Raw genomic sequence first — 13,769 nt, 5'->3', positions numbered from 1 at the left:
AAATTTCTAGGTATGCACGATATTGGATTTTTGCTGATATTTTTTCTACTCATTTTGGCTGATGCCGATACCGATATATTTCCTTTTGTTTGGAAACAACACAAAGTCTCTCCAGTGCAGAAATTATAAGCAAATTATTTTTAATTTTGGTTAGTTTTTAACAAGAACTTATTTGTTAGAATTAAATAAACAACAATGGAGTACTTTTATAATGACAGTACATTGAAGGTTTGAAAATAACTATTAAAAAAAAACTATATTCAATCGATGAATTATTATTATTATTATTATTATTTTTTTTTTTTTTGAAAGATGCAGTGGTAACCATAACATTTTATTTTAAGATTTAACATAAATGGTCTAAAGCAAGACTTGTAAAAATCCTAAAAATCTTTCAGAGCTCATAATTTGGTAAAAAAAAAAAACATATTTATTACACATTAATGAATAAATCAGTATATATAAAAGTAATTAAATTAAATGACATTTGTTTTGTTTTTTTCATGCAAGGTATAGCTTCTGAACATCAAAACATACTCATGGTTTTATAGCATCAATTACTGGTTTATTTTATCAGAAACAATCTAAATATTATTTGTGTATTTTGCTTTCATTTTATTAGAAGTAGGCTAACAACGGAATTAAAACTCCTTACTGAACGGGCATTAGGACCCGGGGGAGGCTGCTGCTGCATTCTGTACATGCATTCTCAGTTTAAATGCAGCGATCCAAAACAGTGAATCTAATCATCATTCAGGCGAAACTTTGCTTCAAGAATGAGTCACACTGCTGACGTGATCTAATCGCTAGCACACCCTGAGCACATGTGAGTTAATGAATTCCTCTATCAGCAAGACGTATTGGCATAATTTTTCATATCGGGCCATTGCCGATATTTACATTTAAAGCCATTATCGGCCGATTCCGATATTGGTTCGATAATATCGACATCTCTAAAAAAATTACAAATAAATCGAATTGAGCTAATGCATCAAAATCCAATCAGGAAATGTGCAACAATACCCAGTCACACGATGGTTGGCCATTTTGCATAAATCTGAACTGCTGTAGAGAGTCTTTGGCATATGTTGCACACTCCAGTCTGAAACTCCGACAGTATTGTTGTTCATTAGGTGTCTTTAACTTCATCTGGCAGTAAAGCAGCTGTCCGAGAACATTTGGGTAGTTGACCCCGTGGTCAGGCCATACCTCCCTCCCCTCCACCAGCTTCCTCTGGAATCTCTCCCCAGTGTCTCGCTCCCACTAAATTGCTTTACTGTGCATCCCATCGATTCCGATGTAGAGCCCGTGATGAATGGCTTTAATAAAGCGAGGTGCAGTTCCCCAAATAAATGAGCGACCTGAGGATTTATTAAAAGCATCTGCATTTGGCCGGGACAGAAGCATGGACCAGAGGGAGAGACTTTTAATGATGAATGCTTCTCTTTCTGCTTCCTCCCCAAAGTGTCACGACACTCTCGTACAGTTTGGTGGCTTCTTGGCATCTAACCTCAGCACTGAAGACTACATCAAAAGGGTGCCGTCAGTCGATGTCCTCTGCAACCAGTTACACACGCCACACGATGCTGCTTTCTTCCTGTCTCGGCCCATGTATGCCCATCAGATTCTGGTGAGTGTTCAGAGTGTTTCACACTCTATTGCAGCAGCTCATATGTACCAACATAAAGTCTGTTGACAACCATTCAAATGTTCGGCACAACAATGTGGTCCAGTTTACATTAAATTTGTCTGTTAAGCTTAATAATAACAATAAAAAAAAAAAAAAAATACAAATTCAGACGAGCTGAAATGAAAATGCAGAATCATTCTCTGATAATAGGTGGTCCATATAGAAAACCAGTATTTCCCCAGTTACATCTATTCATTCCTGACGCCCAAGAAGAAAGTCAAACAGTATTTATTTTCTGTTCAGATTTTTTATTTTTTATTTCATATATTATTTAGACAATACGAGAGGGCCAGTTTCAGGTTCTTCCTCTGCTATTCACTGATGCATAAAAGAAAAGTCCGTTTGTAAGCACCTGTTGTAATTTTATGTAATAGTGGTGGCTTTGGCCATGTAAACAAAAACTTAGAAATCTAAGAGATTAGAGTAAATGTTTGTCAAATTGATGGCATGTGAATGTTTTCAGTCTGAACAGATGCATTCATAGCTCTTCATTCAAATTAAAGGCCAAGTATGCAAGCCTAATGTCACCTAGTGGAATTATTTTTAAAATACCTTTGCAAACACTCATTACACTTAGGCTTACACCTTTACGATTGCTTTTATTTTAGCAATATCTTACAATCTCAGTTAAAACCCAAACATTCTCTTCAAATCTACAGTCTTGTGAAAACACTGCAAATTTTCACCCTTGTTTCACCCCATTGTCTGTCTCTGCGTATTTTGGCAAGCCTTCACATTTTGGCTTGTACTTATGTAATGGAAAAGTTCACACCAAGCATTTGTGTTGGTGGGGACAGGGCTTAGCACTTGCGTTGAATCCAAAAGTTTGATGTTAGCGTGTTTGCTAAGCTGATGGTGTAGTAATTCGAGCACAGAAGTACCTTGAACAAAATTATGCTTGACCTTGGATGATTTTTGGCAGTGCATTTTGGGATTGTTTTATTTGTAAATGGATACATGCAGTACTGACTTAAAACTATCCAAACTGAGCTGATCTAAAAAAAGGCTTGATTAGTGCAAAAAAGACAATAACAGTTGAAGCATAAATAGTATTTAATAATGGTTGAAATTGCGAAGCATCCAATAATGCAATATTACCACATTGCTTCAATACAATTCTTGCATTACAGTAAACTGTGAATTATTTGTTGTATTTGGCAGTATTATGACCCCTATATGATGCTGCCTGCCTATTGAATATTTCATACAGAGCTCATTTTGTGTTTCCCCTCAACGCTAGACCCCTGCTTACAGCTCTCCAGGGCGGTGTAAAGTTAACCCCATCTCTCTCCACCTCTAACAAGATTTACCACCCCCTAGTTCCACGTGCAGCCCTCTGCGTACGCTCTTCTTCAGCCCTGTTTGTTGTGCTTGAGTGAATTTTAAAGCTTGCCTGCTGTCTTTGTGTTCCCATCAGTCCAAGTATGACGAGTTGAAGAAGGCAGAGAAGGGCAACAGGCAGCAGCAGAAGGTCCATAAGTACATCGCAGCCTGCGAGCAGATCATGGCCCCTGTGCACGAGGCTGTCGTGTCTCTTCACTTGCCCAAAGTGTGGGATGACCTTCGACCTCAGTTCTATGCCACCTTCTGGTCCCTCACCATGTACGACCTGGCGGTACCACACAACGCCTACGACCGCGAGGTCAACAAGCTGAAGATGCAGATCAAGGCTATTGATGAAAACACGGAGATGGTGAGAAAATTCAGCCTAATAGATCTGCTGCTGTGTATATTGTTGTTCAAAATGAATCAAGCAGTCATATTTACTGGAGCAAAAGAAGCAGTTACTGTGCTTGCTCTCTGTTATGGTGTGTTCACACCAAACGCAAGCGAATATGCCCATCGCGTCCCTCGCTCTAGATTACTCGCGGGATGTTTTTATTTCGTGCGAGTGAGGCGAAAAACATCCCGCGAGTAATTGACCATAGTAAGGATAAATACGACCGCTGCTTTGTTCCTGTTGTGGAAGTCCCAAAAACGCCGCAAAGCCATATGCAGACGTGTCTGGGTTCACAGCACCATACAGAGGTGCACACAACTCGGTCAAGTTGTATCATAGATTTCGGGGTGCCCGCAAACAGCTATAAGAATGCGTTTCTCCATTTTCTAATTCAACCAGACGTGCCAATAAGCTCTTCGCTGATTGGCTTGCGCGAGATCATGTCAGGAGAATTTTCCACTTGAGTTGAAATTTTTGAACTTGCGCACAAGATGCAATTGAGGCGAATATCTCGCGTTCACGGCAAACGCATAGTGCATTTCGTGGTATTCACGTCGCCTGGTGCGAATTCGACTCTATTGGCGTCTTTGCATTGACTTTGTATGTAATCTACTCGCGTGAATAATTAAATTCGCGTTTGGTGATAATACAAAGTTAATAGGATTATTTAAAGCTATTAAAATAATTGGTAACACTTTAGTATAGGGTCCAATTCTCAATATTAACTAGTTGTTTATTAGAATGCCTATTATTAACATATTGGCTGTTTATAAGTACTTTATTCTGCATGACCATATTCTACATCCCTAATCCTACTCAATACCTAAACTTAACAAAGTACCTTACTATTAATAAGCAGCAAATTAGGAGTTTAGGGCAAAAGTCTTAGTTAAATCTTTGGTAATAGCAAGAATTGGACCTTAAAATCAAGTGTGACCAAATAATAGTTGAAACCGTTTCTACTTATCAAATACTTGAAGACTGCTTGCATTTATTTTTAAACTGTGTTCAGTAGCACATGTGACTAATATTAAAATCCGTTACTGAAACTTTACAATTCTAGTCGCAGTCTATATTTGCTAGAATAATGATGCTGCTGTGAAGCTCAAGTTTGTCATAATTAACAGCCCATGAAAGCATTTCCTCTCAGTGTAAAGTATTGCAGTCACATGACCCCATGCTCTGTCCACAGTAAATTTAGTTGCTCCTCATAATAATAGTTTTAAAGCCTCTCTTCATCATTAATGCTGCCAGCCACATATCAGAGGTTTTGTGAAATGTATAGCTCCATATACTAACCGTGGGGAATTTTATCATGATTTATCGTCAAACCGGTAATCGTTACATCCCTAGCACAAATCAGCCTTCACATTCAGCAGACCTCAATCTCAAAGCTCATCCATAATATAAACTTGTTTCGCCATGAGGCTGTTGATTTACAAATGCCACTTCTAAATACTCATGCAGGAATCAATGCAATGTCACACAGACTCTTCTGCAGTTGTTCATGAAATGCTCTTCTCTATTGCAGCCTCTGAATAAAAAGAAGAAAGAGAAGGAGCGCTGCACAGCGCTGCAGGACAAGCTGCAGGAAGAGGAGAAGAAGCAGCTAGAGCATGTGCAGAGAGTTCTGCATCGTCTCAAACTGGAGAAAGACAACTGGTTACTCGCCAGTGAGTCCTCAGATCACTCTCTCACAATCTCTCCGCTGCGTCTCACTCACTCCCGTATTCCCTCTATTCACAGAATCCACTAAGAATGAAACCATCACTAAGTTCCTGCAGCTCTGCATCTTCCCCCGCTGCGTCTTCTCAGCCATTGATGCCGTTTACTGCGCTCGCTTCGTGGAGCTGGTGCACCAGCAGAAGACGCCCAACTTCTGCACCCTGCTCTGCTACGACCGAGTGAGTTCACTGCAGCATGCTGAACCATTACAGGCACTTTCAACAAATGGGCTCTCCCTTTATAACAATGAAAAAGCACAAATCCCATGTTCCTTTGAATGTGAAATGAAACCTGTCTAGTCTTGAATTAAGCAACATCATAGCATGAAAGTTTGTTGAACTTGTTTGTAGAAAGTTATAATTATGTGCTTATCTACCAAAAACAGCTATTCAGCAGTGTCACATTGTGGACACAACCCTTTTACCACATAACTGTCACACTGTGAAAAAAATATTAAACTGAGGTGTAATTTAGATGCTTTCTACAGCGTAAGAACACAAAAATAATAGAATTCCATTTTCTCAGTTTTTACACTTTTTCGTTATTTGACTGCATTCATAAATGTAAACTGTTCAACCCCGTTACCCAAATTATTGTCAAAATAATCAAACGTATATTTATCTTAAGGTAAAATATGGTTGTAAATGATTATAAACAAACATTTGTTACAGATTATTTAGTCGCTGTTGGGTGGCAGCATAATTTAGGCTCAAATCTGCAATGATGTATTTTAATTTGTTTGGAAGCTTCATTCCATTTGTGTCCCACTTAGTGTTCATAATGATAATTATTAAAAAATAAAAATAAAAACAGTGCTCTGATGATGTCCCAGATCTCATTTAAAGTAAAAAGTAGCACAAAGACATTTTATTCGACCTCCTGACGGTTGATATTAAACTGACCACGAATGTGATTTTATGTAGGAGTTTTAGTCTCTCTTTGCTGGAGAGTGCTATCGCAGGGCTGTTAATGGCTTGTTTGCCTTGTGTTTATGTGCCATTGGCTAAAGTCAGAGAGCTACAAGCTTATCTAGGGTTCTGTTTGTTAATGTGTTGCTCTCTTATGCTTTTATCTGAATGTTTGGAGTATTTCCATTATGTTGATTAGAGAGCGGTGGGGTCTGTGTTTAATGGCAGCAGCAGCTCTCTCACAGCCTGCTCTTCCTCTCTCTACGCTCATCTAGGTGTTCTCTGATATCATCTACACGGTAGCGAGCTGCACAGAGAACGAGTCGCGCCGCTACGGCCGCTTTCTGTGCTGCATGCTGGAGACTGTGACTCGTTGGCACAGCGACAGAGCCGTCTATGAGAAGGTATGGTGTGGTTTAGACTCTGGTTCAATTATTCTGTCAGCGCTGTCTCTAGCGTGTCCTAGTCACCACTAAATTGCTATCTGTGAAAACGAGTTGGCAGCACGTCCCTTCCCTGAAGGATCAGAGTGTTTAAATGTTCGTTAGGAGCAAACTGATCCTTAAAGTTTTTTTTGTTTGTTTAATTTTTTTAATAATAGACTTTTATTACATAACCAGATAAAATCATTTCTGTCTATATATTTTGAGGTTTTGGGTTGAACATGCTTTTCGGAAACCTGGTGTGATCTGCTTGTATTTTCTTCTGTTTCTGGTTCCTTCACTAGGAATGTGGCAATTATCCTGGGTTCCTGACTATTTTCCGAGCCAGTGGTTTCGACGGAGGGAACAAAGCAGATCAGCTGGACTATGAGAATTTCCGGCATGTTGCCCACAAATGGCATTACAAGTTGACTAAAGTTAGTACTGTGCTCTTCAGACAACAAAAACACACATGTTGTAGAGCTGGTTGATTAAAAATTCTTAAAAATCCTATGATTTCCTGATAATTAAACTCTGCATCAATTTTGTCTGAGAAATTACCTCTCAAAAGATCATTTAAGACATTGCGAACTTACAAAGAACTACCTTTTGAAAGAAATATTTAGCTTAAACATTGCATACATAATATATGTATATTAATGTGTTTAAAAATAAACAAATATGAAAAAAATGAGATGATTAAGAAAAAATTAAATATACTGTTAACATCTGTGAATAGGTGGCAAGTCACTGTCTTAATGATTGAGGCATTGAGTCAGTTATTCAACCAATTCATTCAAATGGCTGCTTCATTCAAGCAAAAAGCTGTAGATTTGCCTGCAGTTCTTTGAATGGGTCACTGAATCATTGGCTAACCGAGGATTCGTTCAGGAATGAAACACTGCTGTGTTGCTTGCAGACGCATTACAGACAAACTGTTTTCTTATGCGAAAATGAGCAAATATTGACAATTATTGTGTCTAAAATTCAGTACGATATTATCTTAATGCTTTTTTACAATTGTTCAATTAACAAGATCACATTTGCGATCGTGCAGATATTCTAATAGGCTACATCACACAGTCAGTCGTTGTCCTGCATCATGTTCATCTGCTTACAGCGGGGTCTGTTAAATTGACAGCACTTCCTCCAAATCAGAGTAACTAAGCAGCCAATGTTGCTAAACAAGCAAAGTTGTTAAATGCAACTTCTCAGCTGTTGCGCAAATCAGAACTAAATCTAAATTCTAAATGTTAAGGCATGTTATTGACCAGTTGATTTATTTGTACATTATTTTTCAAATGATAATGTTTAAGTGTTGTAGCCATGGCCTAGCGGTTTGTATTGTGCCTTGATATTTAGAGTCATATTTGAAATACATGTGCATCTGTGAGCCTCATTTAATGTGATTTCTTTCAATATTCCTGGGATTTTTGTTTACTTATGTAAGGCTTTGTGTTTTGTATAATCACGCACAGAAAAGTCTCCTCTTCTTCCCTCAGGCGTCGGTTCACTGTCTGGAGACGGGCGAGTACACCCACATCCGCAACATCCTGATCGTGCTCACCAAGATCCTACCCTGGTACCCCAAGGTGCTGAACCTGGGCCAGGCTCTGGAGTGCCGCGTTCACAAGATCTGCCAGGAGGAGAAAGAGAAGAGGCCCGATCTCTATGCGTTAGCCATGGGGTAACTGAGCCGAGAGCCGGCTGGCCTCAGCATTTCAAGTGCTTTCACCACACTGGTTTAGAGGGTCACTTCCAGGAGTCTAGCGGGTGGTAGTGTAGTGCTTGCTTTCTTTTCAGATGTAGGACAATAAGCTTTTTTAGTTTTTTTTTTTTTAATTATTTCTTGCAACCCCACTACTCGTAGGGATTTTGGTCACCTTCAGTCCAGTCATTTGTTTAACTCTGTTTTCAAGCAAAACCATGAGGAAGTTGCAGGTGAATTCTTGAATCTTGGCCCAAAACAGAAAATATATCACTTTACACACATTTTTGGCACGTGGGCTGCATGAAGAATCACGATTTCTGCTTCTATGAATTTATTAATTGTCTGCTATATTTGTCCGGTGGATATTTATCCTGGAAACATTTTAATTTAAGCCTCCGCTATCTTTTATGTGTGTGGTTGCCAGATGTCAAGGGTTTAAATCCCCCAATCAGAGCTTTTCTCTTAAATCGATACAGTTTCTACCGAGTGCTTCACTTAATCTTCCCATTCCTCTCTTACACAACAGAAAAAGCACTTCTGAGCTGAAACACCCGGAGTTTAGCGATTTCTATTGGGATATTCTGCTCAAATGAAAGTGTAATTCTTTCACAAGGTTGTTTACACTGTTTGCGCCGACTAAATCTGCAATTAAATCATGCAAGTTGACGTTCTCTTGATTTGTGCTTCTGTGAAAGTGCAGTAAATCTCGTGAAATGTAAAAAAAATAAAAAGAGAATAATTGTGAATATTAACAGTCTAACCATTGTCATGCAGCCCTGTGTCATACATGTATGCAGAGCATTTGCTGCAGAAATCTGGTCACTGTCTCTATATATTTACTCAGCCTTAAAGTGCTTTTCCTGAATGTACCACTAGGGGTGCTGTGACCAAATAAATCCACTCTGCCTTACAATGTGCATGTGCAAGTAGGCTTAAACATTAATGGATAATTGCAGAAATAAATCATTAATGAGGGAAGTCCCCCTCTGCTAACCATCAGCTGTTTCTTCACTATCAGTTGGCAGAGGTTAGCCACATTAAGGCAGATTAATTTGTTGCTCTTTTCCGCTGTTTTTCACATGTGCTCCGCAGTGGGGTCGATTGAATGTGTCGGACTGCTGCTGTTGAAGACGGTCAGCAGTGGCTGGTCATCTCAGGCGCATGTGAAGGGTTGTGAGAGTTTGTTGTTGAGGTTGTTTGAGGAGGAAACTCGAAGACATAATTCAGTGCAGTCATTCCTTTCATAATCGCAAGAGAAGGTTTGGCCTCTTAAAGAGCCTCTTCATTGCTGCTTAATGAACACAGTCCATTCAGCTACTGGTCTTTGCCGGCCGGAAGGCTTTTGTTGTGTCATGATAAGGTGATCTTATCAGTTATCAGCTGTAATGGACTGTTTTGCTTCACTGGAGCTAGAATTAGTGAGGAGGACTTGATCATGCCCCGCTGATTCCCAAGGGCAGCCGCTGCTCTCCTGAATGACACAGATCTGTGACAAAACCTAGTGAAGATGTCTTGACATAGGCAGCTACGTATCCTAAAATAGAAGTGACTGATTGCAAATTCAGCAGAACACGCATTCTTATTCTCATATGAAACACACGCGACAGTCAACTTCTAGTAGAGTTTGCAGAAAGTTTTTTGGCATGAAACATTTAAAGATTTATTTTATTAACCTTTTGTAATCCACTTTTCCTTTCTGTATCTTTAAATGAGCTTGTTAGAAGCTTACTGCTTACCTTTTGGACTAGACATCACATTGAGATATAATATTGGTCATATTTTTGGTCAATAAGATTTTTATTATTTTATTAATACTTTTAGTAAAGACACATTACGTTGATCAAGTGTTACAGTGAATATTTTTACGTTGTTACAAAAAAATTGCTGTTCTCCAGTCAAGTCACCTTGATTTATATAGCGCTTTTAACAATACAGATCATGTCAAAGCAACTGAACAACATTAAATAGTGTGTCAATAATGCAAAATGACAATAGGAAACAAAAGGCAGTTCATCATTGAATTCAGTGATGTCATCATACAGCTCAGTTCAGTTTAAATAGTATCTTTGCAATCAAGTCAACGAATCAAGTCCAGAAGAATTCAGAAAAAATACCACTTATTCCACAAAAAATATTAGACATGACAGCTGCTTTAACATTGATAATAATCAGGAATGTTTCTTGATCATGTGACGGTGAAGACTGGAGTAATGATGCTGAAAATTTAGATTTGATCACTGGAATAAATTGCATCGTTAAATGTATTTAAATAGAAAAGTTATTTATAATTGTAAAATAATAATAATAATAATAATCCTCAGTACTAGTTTACTGTATTTTTAGTCAAATAAATACAGCCTTGGTGAGCAAGACTTTTCAAAAGCTTAAAAAAAAAAAAACTTACTGACCCCAAACTTTTGAGCAGAACATATTTTAGATCAAAATAATGTTGTTTAGTTCGAGCAGCTCAAGTGGTTTAGAGAAAATATGCATGCCATGGGCTTGTAAATTGATTAGATGTCCAATCATAATGAGGAACTGATTTCTTTCTAAATTGGCGTGTCTTCGTCGCAGAATTGGTAATAACTGTTGACGTGTAATTGTTGCGTTCGTGCCACCAGTGGGATTTCTCAGCACACCTCCACTTATTGGGCAGACGTGGGCCCTGTTCTTTGTGTTTCTCTGTAGACTCATGGAATCAACAAGAAATGAGAGAGAGAAGTCAGACCTTGTGTTCAGCCTCTCAAAAGCATCTAGTTACGTTAATATTGTGGCCTCGGCGAACACAACCCCTCTCGAGGATTTCTTTTTGAATCCATCCTTTTCTGAGTGATTTTAAGCATTGCTCTTCGTATTACCATCTGCCGTGATTTTAACCGTGTGTGTGACTTGCAGCTACTCTGGCCAATTGAAAGGCAGGAAAGTGCACATGGTGCCAGAAAATGAGTTCCACCATAAGGAGCAGCCAGTGCGCAGCGCCACGCCTGGCACTCTGCAGAACGGACCGGGCAACACGGGCAAGCCTGCGGTCACTGCCGCTGCCAGCACTGGCAAAGCCGAGGAGGGCGCCGTCGAGGACTCAGGTGACTCTATTTAATTAATTGTCCTGTTTTCCTCTGCGAAGCTTCAGGAATTGATTTGGTAGCATCTGGACTTGTTTGTCCATTTATTGAGAGCGTCTTGACAATCATTTAAAATGAAACACGTTGCCATGGCGTAAAACACCCTGAGGGAGGTGATTGCAATTACTGTGTGAATTGGGATAAAACTGCGGAGGACATTAGAACGAAAAAGGCTTGCACAGACCTATTAACACAGAAGCAAGAACACCAGCAGGATTGATCAGAACAGCAATGCAGGACATATGACTCCAGGCTCCTCGGGATGGACTCGCTCCACTCCACGCCTCTGGCAGCTACTGCAATGAGGTCTTCACTTACCTTGTGGGACTGCACTGAACATGTTCATTTTGAGTCTACTGATTTTCAATGACTTGATTGCATCATGAATATCACTTCCGGAATGAGGTGTCACAAATACAACAGGAGCTCGGAGACGAGTGTCCTCGTGACCAAGCGTATGCAGAACTTGGAGATTAAGTTGTTTAGATAGAAAAGGTTAAAGGGAAAAAAATGAAAAATATTAGCCATTTATTGGCATTTATAAAGCACATATTCTACATTCCTAGCCAACACCTTAGCTTAACAACTATTAATAAGCAGTAGGAGTTTAAGGCAAAAGTTGTAGTTAATGGTTTGTTAATGGCGAGAATTGGACCTTAAAGTGTGACCATGTTTTCTGTATGAATATATGTTCAAATGTCATTGATTTCTGTGATCGAAGCTGAATTTTCAGCATCATTAGTCTTCAGTGTCACATGATCCTTCAAAAGTCAGTTTAATATGCTGATTTGCTGCTCAAGAAACATTTCTAATTATTAATGTTGAAAACAGTTGTGCTGCTTCGTATTTTTGGAACGGAGACATGTTATTTTTCTGGAGCTTTTGAATTAAAAATTCAAAAGAACAGTATTTATATAGAAACCTTGTAACACTGTTAATGTCTTTACTGCCATTTTTGATCAGTTAAAAGAGAAAGCATACTGGCTCAAACGTTTGAACAGTAGTGTATATCCACTTGGAGGAAAGGCACGCCTGGATTTGTTGGAAGCAGTGTAACAACCTTTTAGAAGGCAGACCACTGTGTTTGGCACTAAAATGGGAATCCACATACAGCTCAATCCCCAAGTGACAGCACGTCGATTGTAAAACATGGTGTTGCTAAGAGTTCTTGTTGCATTTCAGCAGCTGCTCGCTGCAAGATACTGTGAAGAGGTCAAATCCCCCTTCATCAGTTCAGTTCTGCCTCCTATTAGTGACTGTGACATTAATTGCTCTGAGCAGAATTTACTAAAGTACTAACAAAGTGCTGTTTAAAAATACAAAAGTCTTGTCTTTTGAAGTGAAACATTTTCCAATTGAATGAGCAAATATGTTAGCATGACACTTTTGATACGACTATTGTGCCACCTCTTTTTTTTTTTTTGCTGTTTTTTCCTCCCTTTAAATCTCAAAGGACATTTTCGGGTGTATTTTAAATAATTCACTTTCTGTGAAGCACAATCTGTGTTTCATTCACTTTTAATGAGCTTTCAATGGCACATGAAGGATGCTTGCAAATTCCCAGCATGCTTAATAGCTGTATATATTTAAATCAAGAGCAAATGCCATAACTCCTTCACTGTGGCACCAAACAGAGGAGCTTTGGCATTATTCCGCTTTATCAGGACGTTCTGTCATGCCATAGTTTGTCTCGTTTGATAGGCATGGACACAATAATTGTGTGACGTCCATGTCGGCTTGGTCTATTTGCAGATAAATCCAAGGACAAATCTCAGGCGGTTCAGAAAACTGCCAGCAAAAACAGCACCGCAGCCAATAAAGTGAACAACAGCAACGGAAGCAGCACGCCAAACAGGTACTGCACCCCAGACCCGCGCACGCTCAGAATGATGTACTGCTCTCATCTCTTATATAATCTCATTAAAAGTTGAAGCCCTGGGGTGAGAAAGTTTAGCAGGGGCTTATTATTTCAAACTACTCACCAAATAAATCAATCCTTTATCAAAGTCTACCTTCCTTATGAACTGTGTAATCAAATTGAACAGCGTTACAGGCAAGAATCCTCTTACAATTCTATTAAACTGAGCAATTGCGGAGAGAAATGTCTTGAAAGGAACCATCTCTGAAAGGCATGGCTGTTACAACACACAATTGCACGATGGCCCATCAAATTGGCTGTGTAAAACATAATTTGGAAAGAAATCCTTCAATGGGAGACCGGCGAAGAAAGGTCCCCATTAATTTCCATTCAGGAATTGTGTGAATGGAATGAGATTGTAATGGATTTCTGAGGGTTTTAACGTGGTTTGGTGGGGTCAGGGAAAGTGGCGTAGTCAGGAATATGTAATTCACCTGAGATGAGAGGACAGAGGGGTCACGATGTGCTCTGTTTTAATAATGAATGACACAGTCAGGAGAATTCAACCTGAGAAAACCGAGCCGAATATCAGCACTTTTTTTCTTCAAAAGAT

The 13,769-nt window shown here is 39.2% G+C and overlaps 1 protein-coding gene across 2 annotated transcripts in view; it reads left to right on the top strand.

Annotated features, from left to right (window-relative positions):
- The window catches only part of LOC109050556 (THO complex subunit 2-like), a 71,235-nt gene that overhangs the window by 45,215 nt on the left and 12,251 nt on the right, over window positions 1-13,769 (top strand). For both annotated transcript variants that reach the window (XM_042737826.1, XM_042737825.1), the window contains exons 22-30: window positions 1,466-1,630; window positions 3,108-3,383; window positions 4,942-5,083; window positions 5,157-5,314; window positions 6,319-6,447; window positions 6,771-6,902; window positions 7,968-8,152; window positions 11,072-11,259; window positions 13,051-13,153. In XM_042737826.1, coding sequence (XP_042593760.1) covers window positions 1,466-1,630; window positions 3,108-3,383; window positions 4,942-5,083; window positions 5,157-5,314; window positions 6,319-6,447; window positions 6,771-6,902; window positions 7,968-8,152; window positions 11,072-11,259; window positions 13,051-13,153 — 1,478 coding nt within the window. The remainder of the gene's footprint in view (window positions 1-1,465; window positions 1,631-3,107; window positions 3,384-4,941; window positions 5,084-5,156; window positions 5,315-6,318; window positions 6,448-6,770; window positions 6,903-7,967; window positions 8,153-11,071; window positions 11,260-13,050; window positions 13,154-13,769) is intronic.

The sequence above is a fragment of the Cyprinus carpio genome, chromosome B14 (genome assembly GCF_018340385.1).
Source record: "Cyprinus carpio isolate SPL01 chromosome B14, ASM1834038v1, whole genome shotgun sequence".
Classification (NCBI taxonomy): Eukaryota; Metazoa; Chordata; class Actinopteri; order Cypriniformes; family Cyprinidae; genus Cyprinus; species Cyprinus carpio.
Note: the sequence above shows the minus strand (reverse complement) of the source record. Positions and strands in the feature narration are given on the sequence as shown.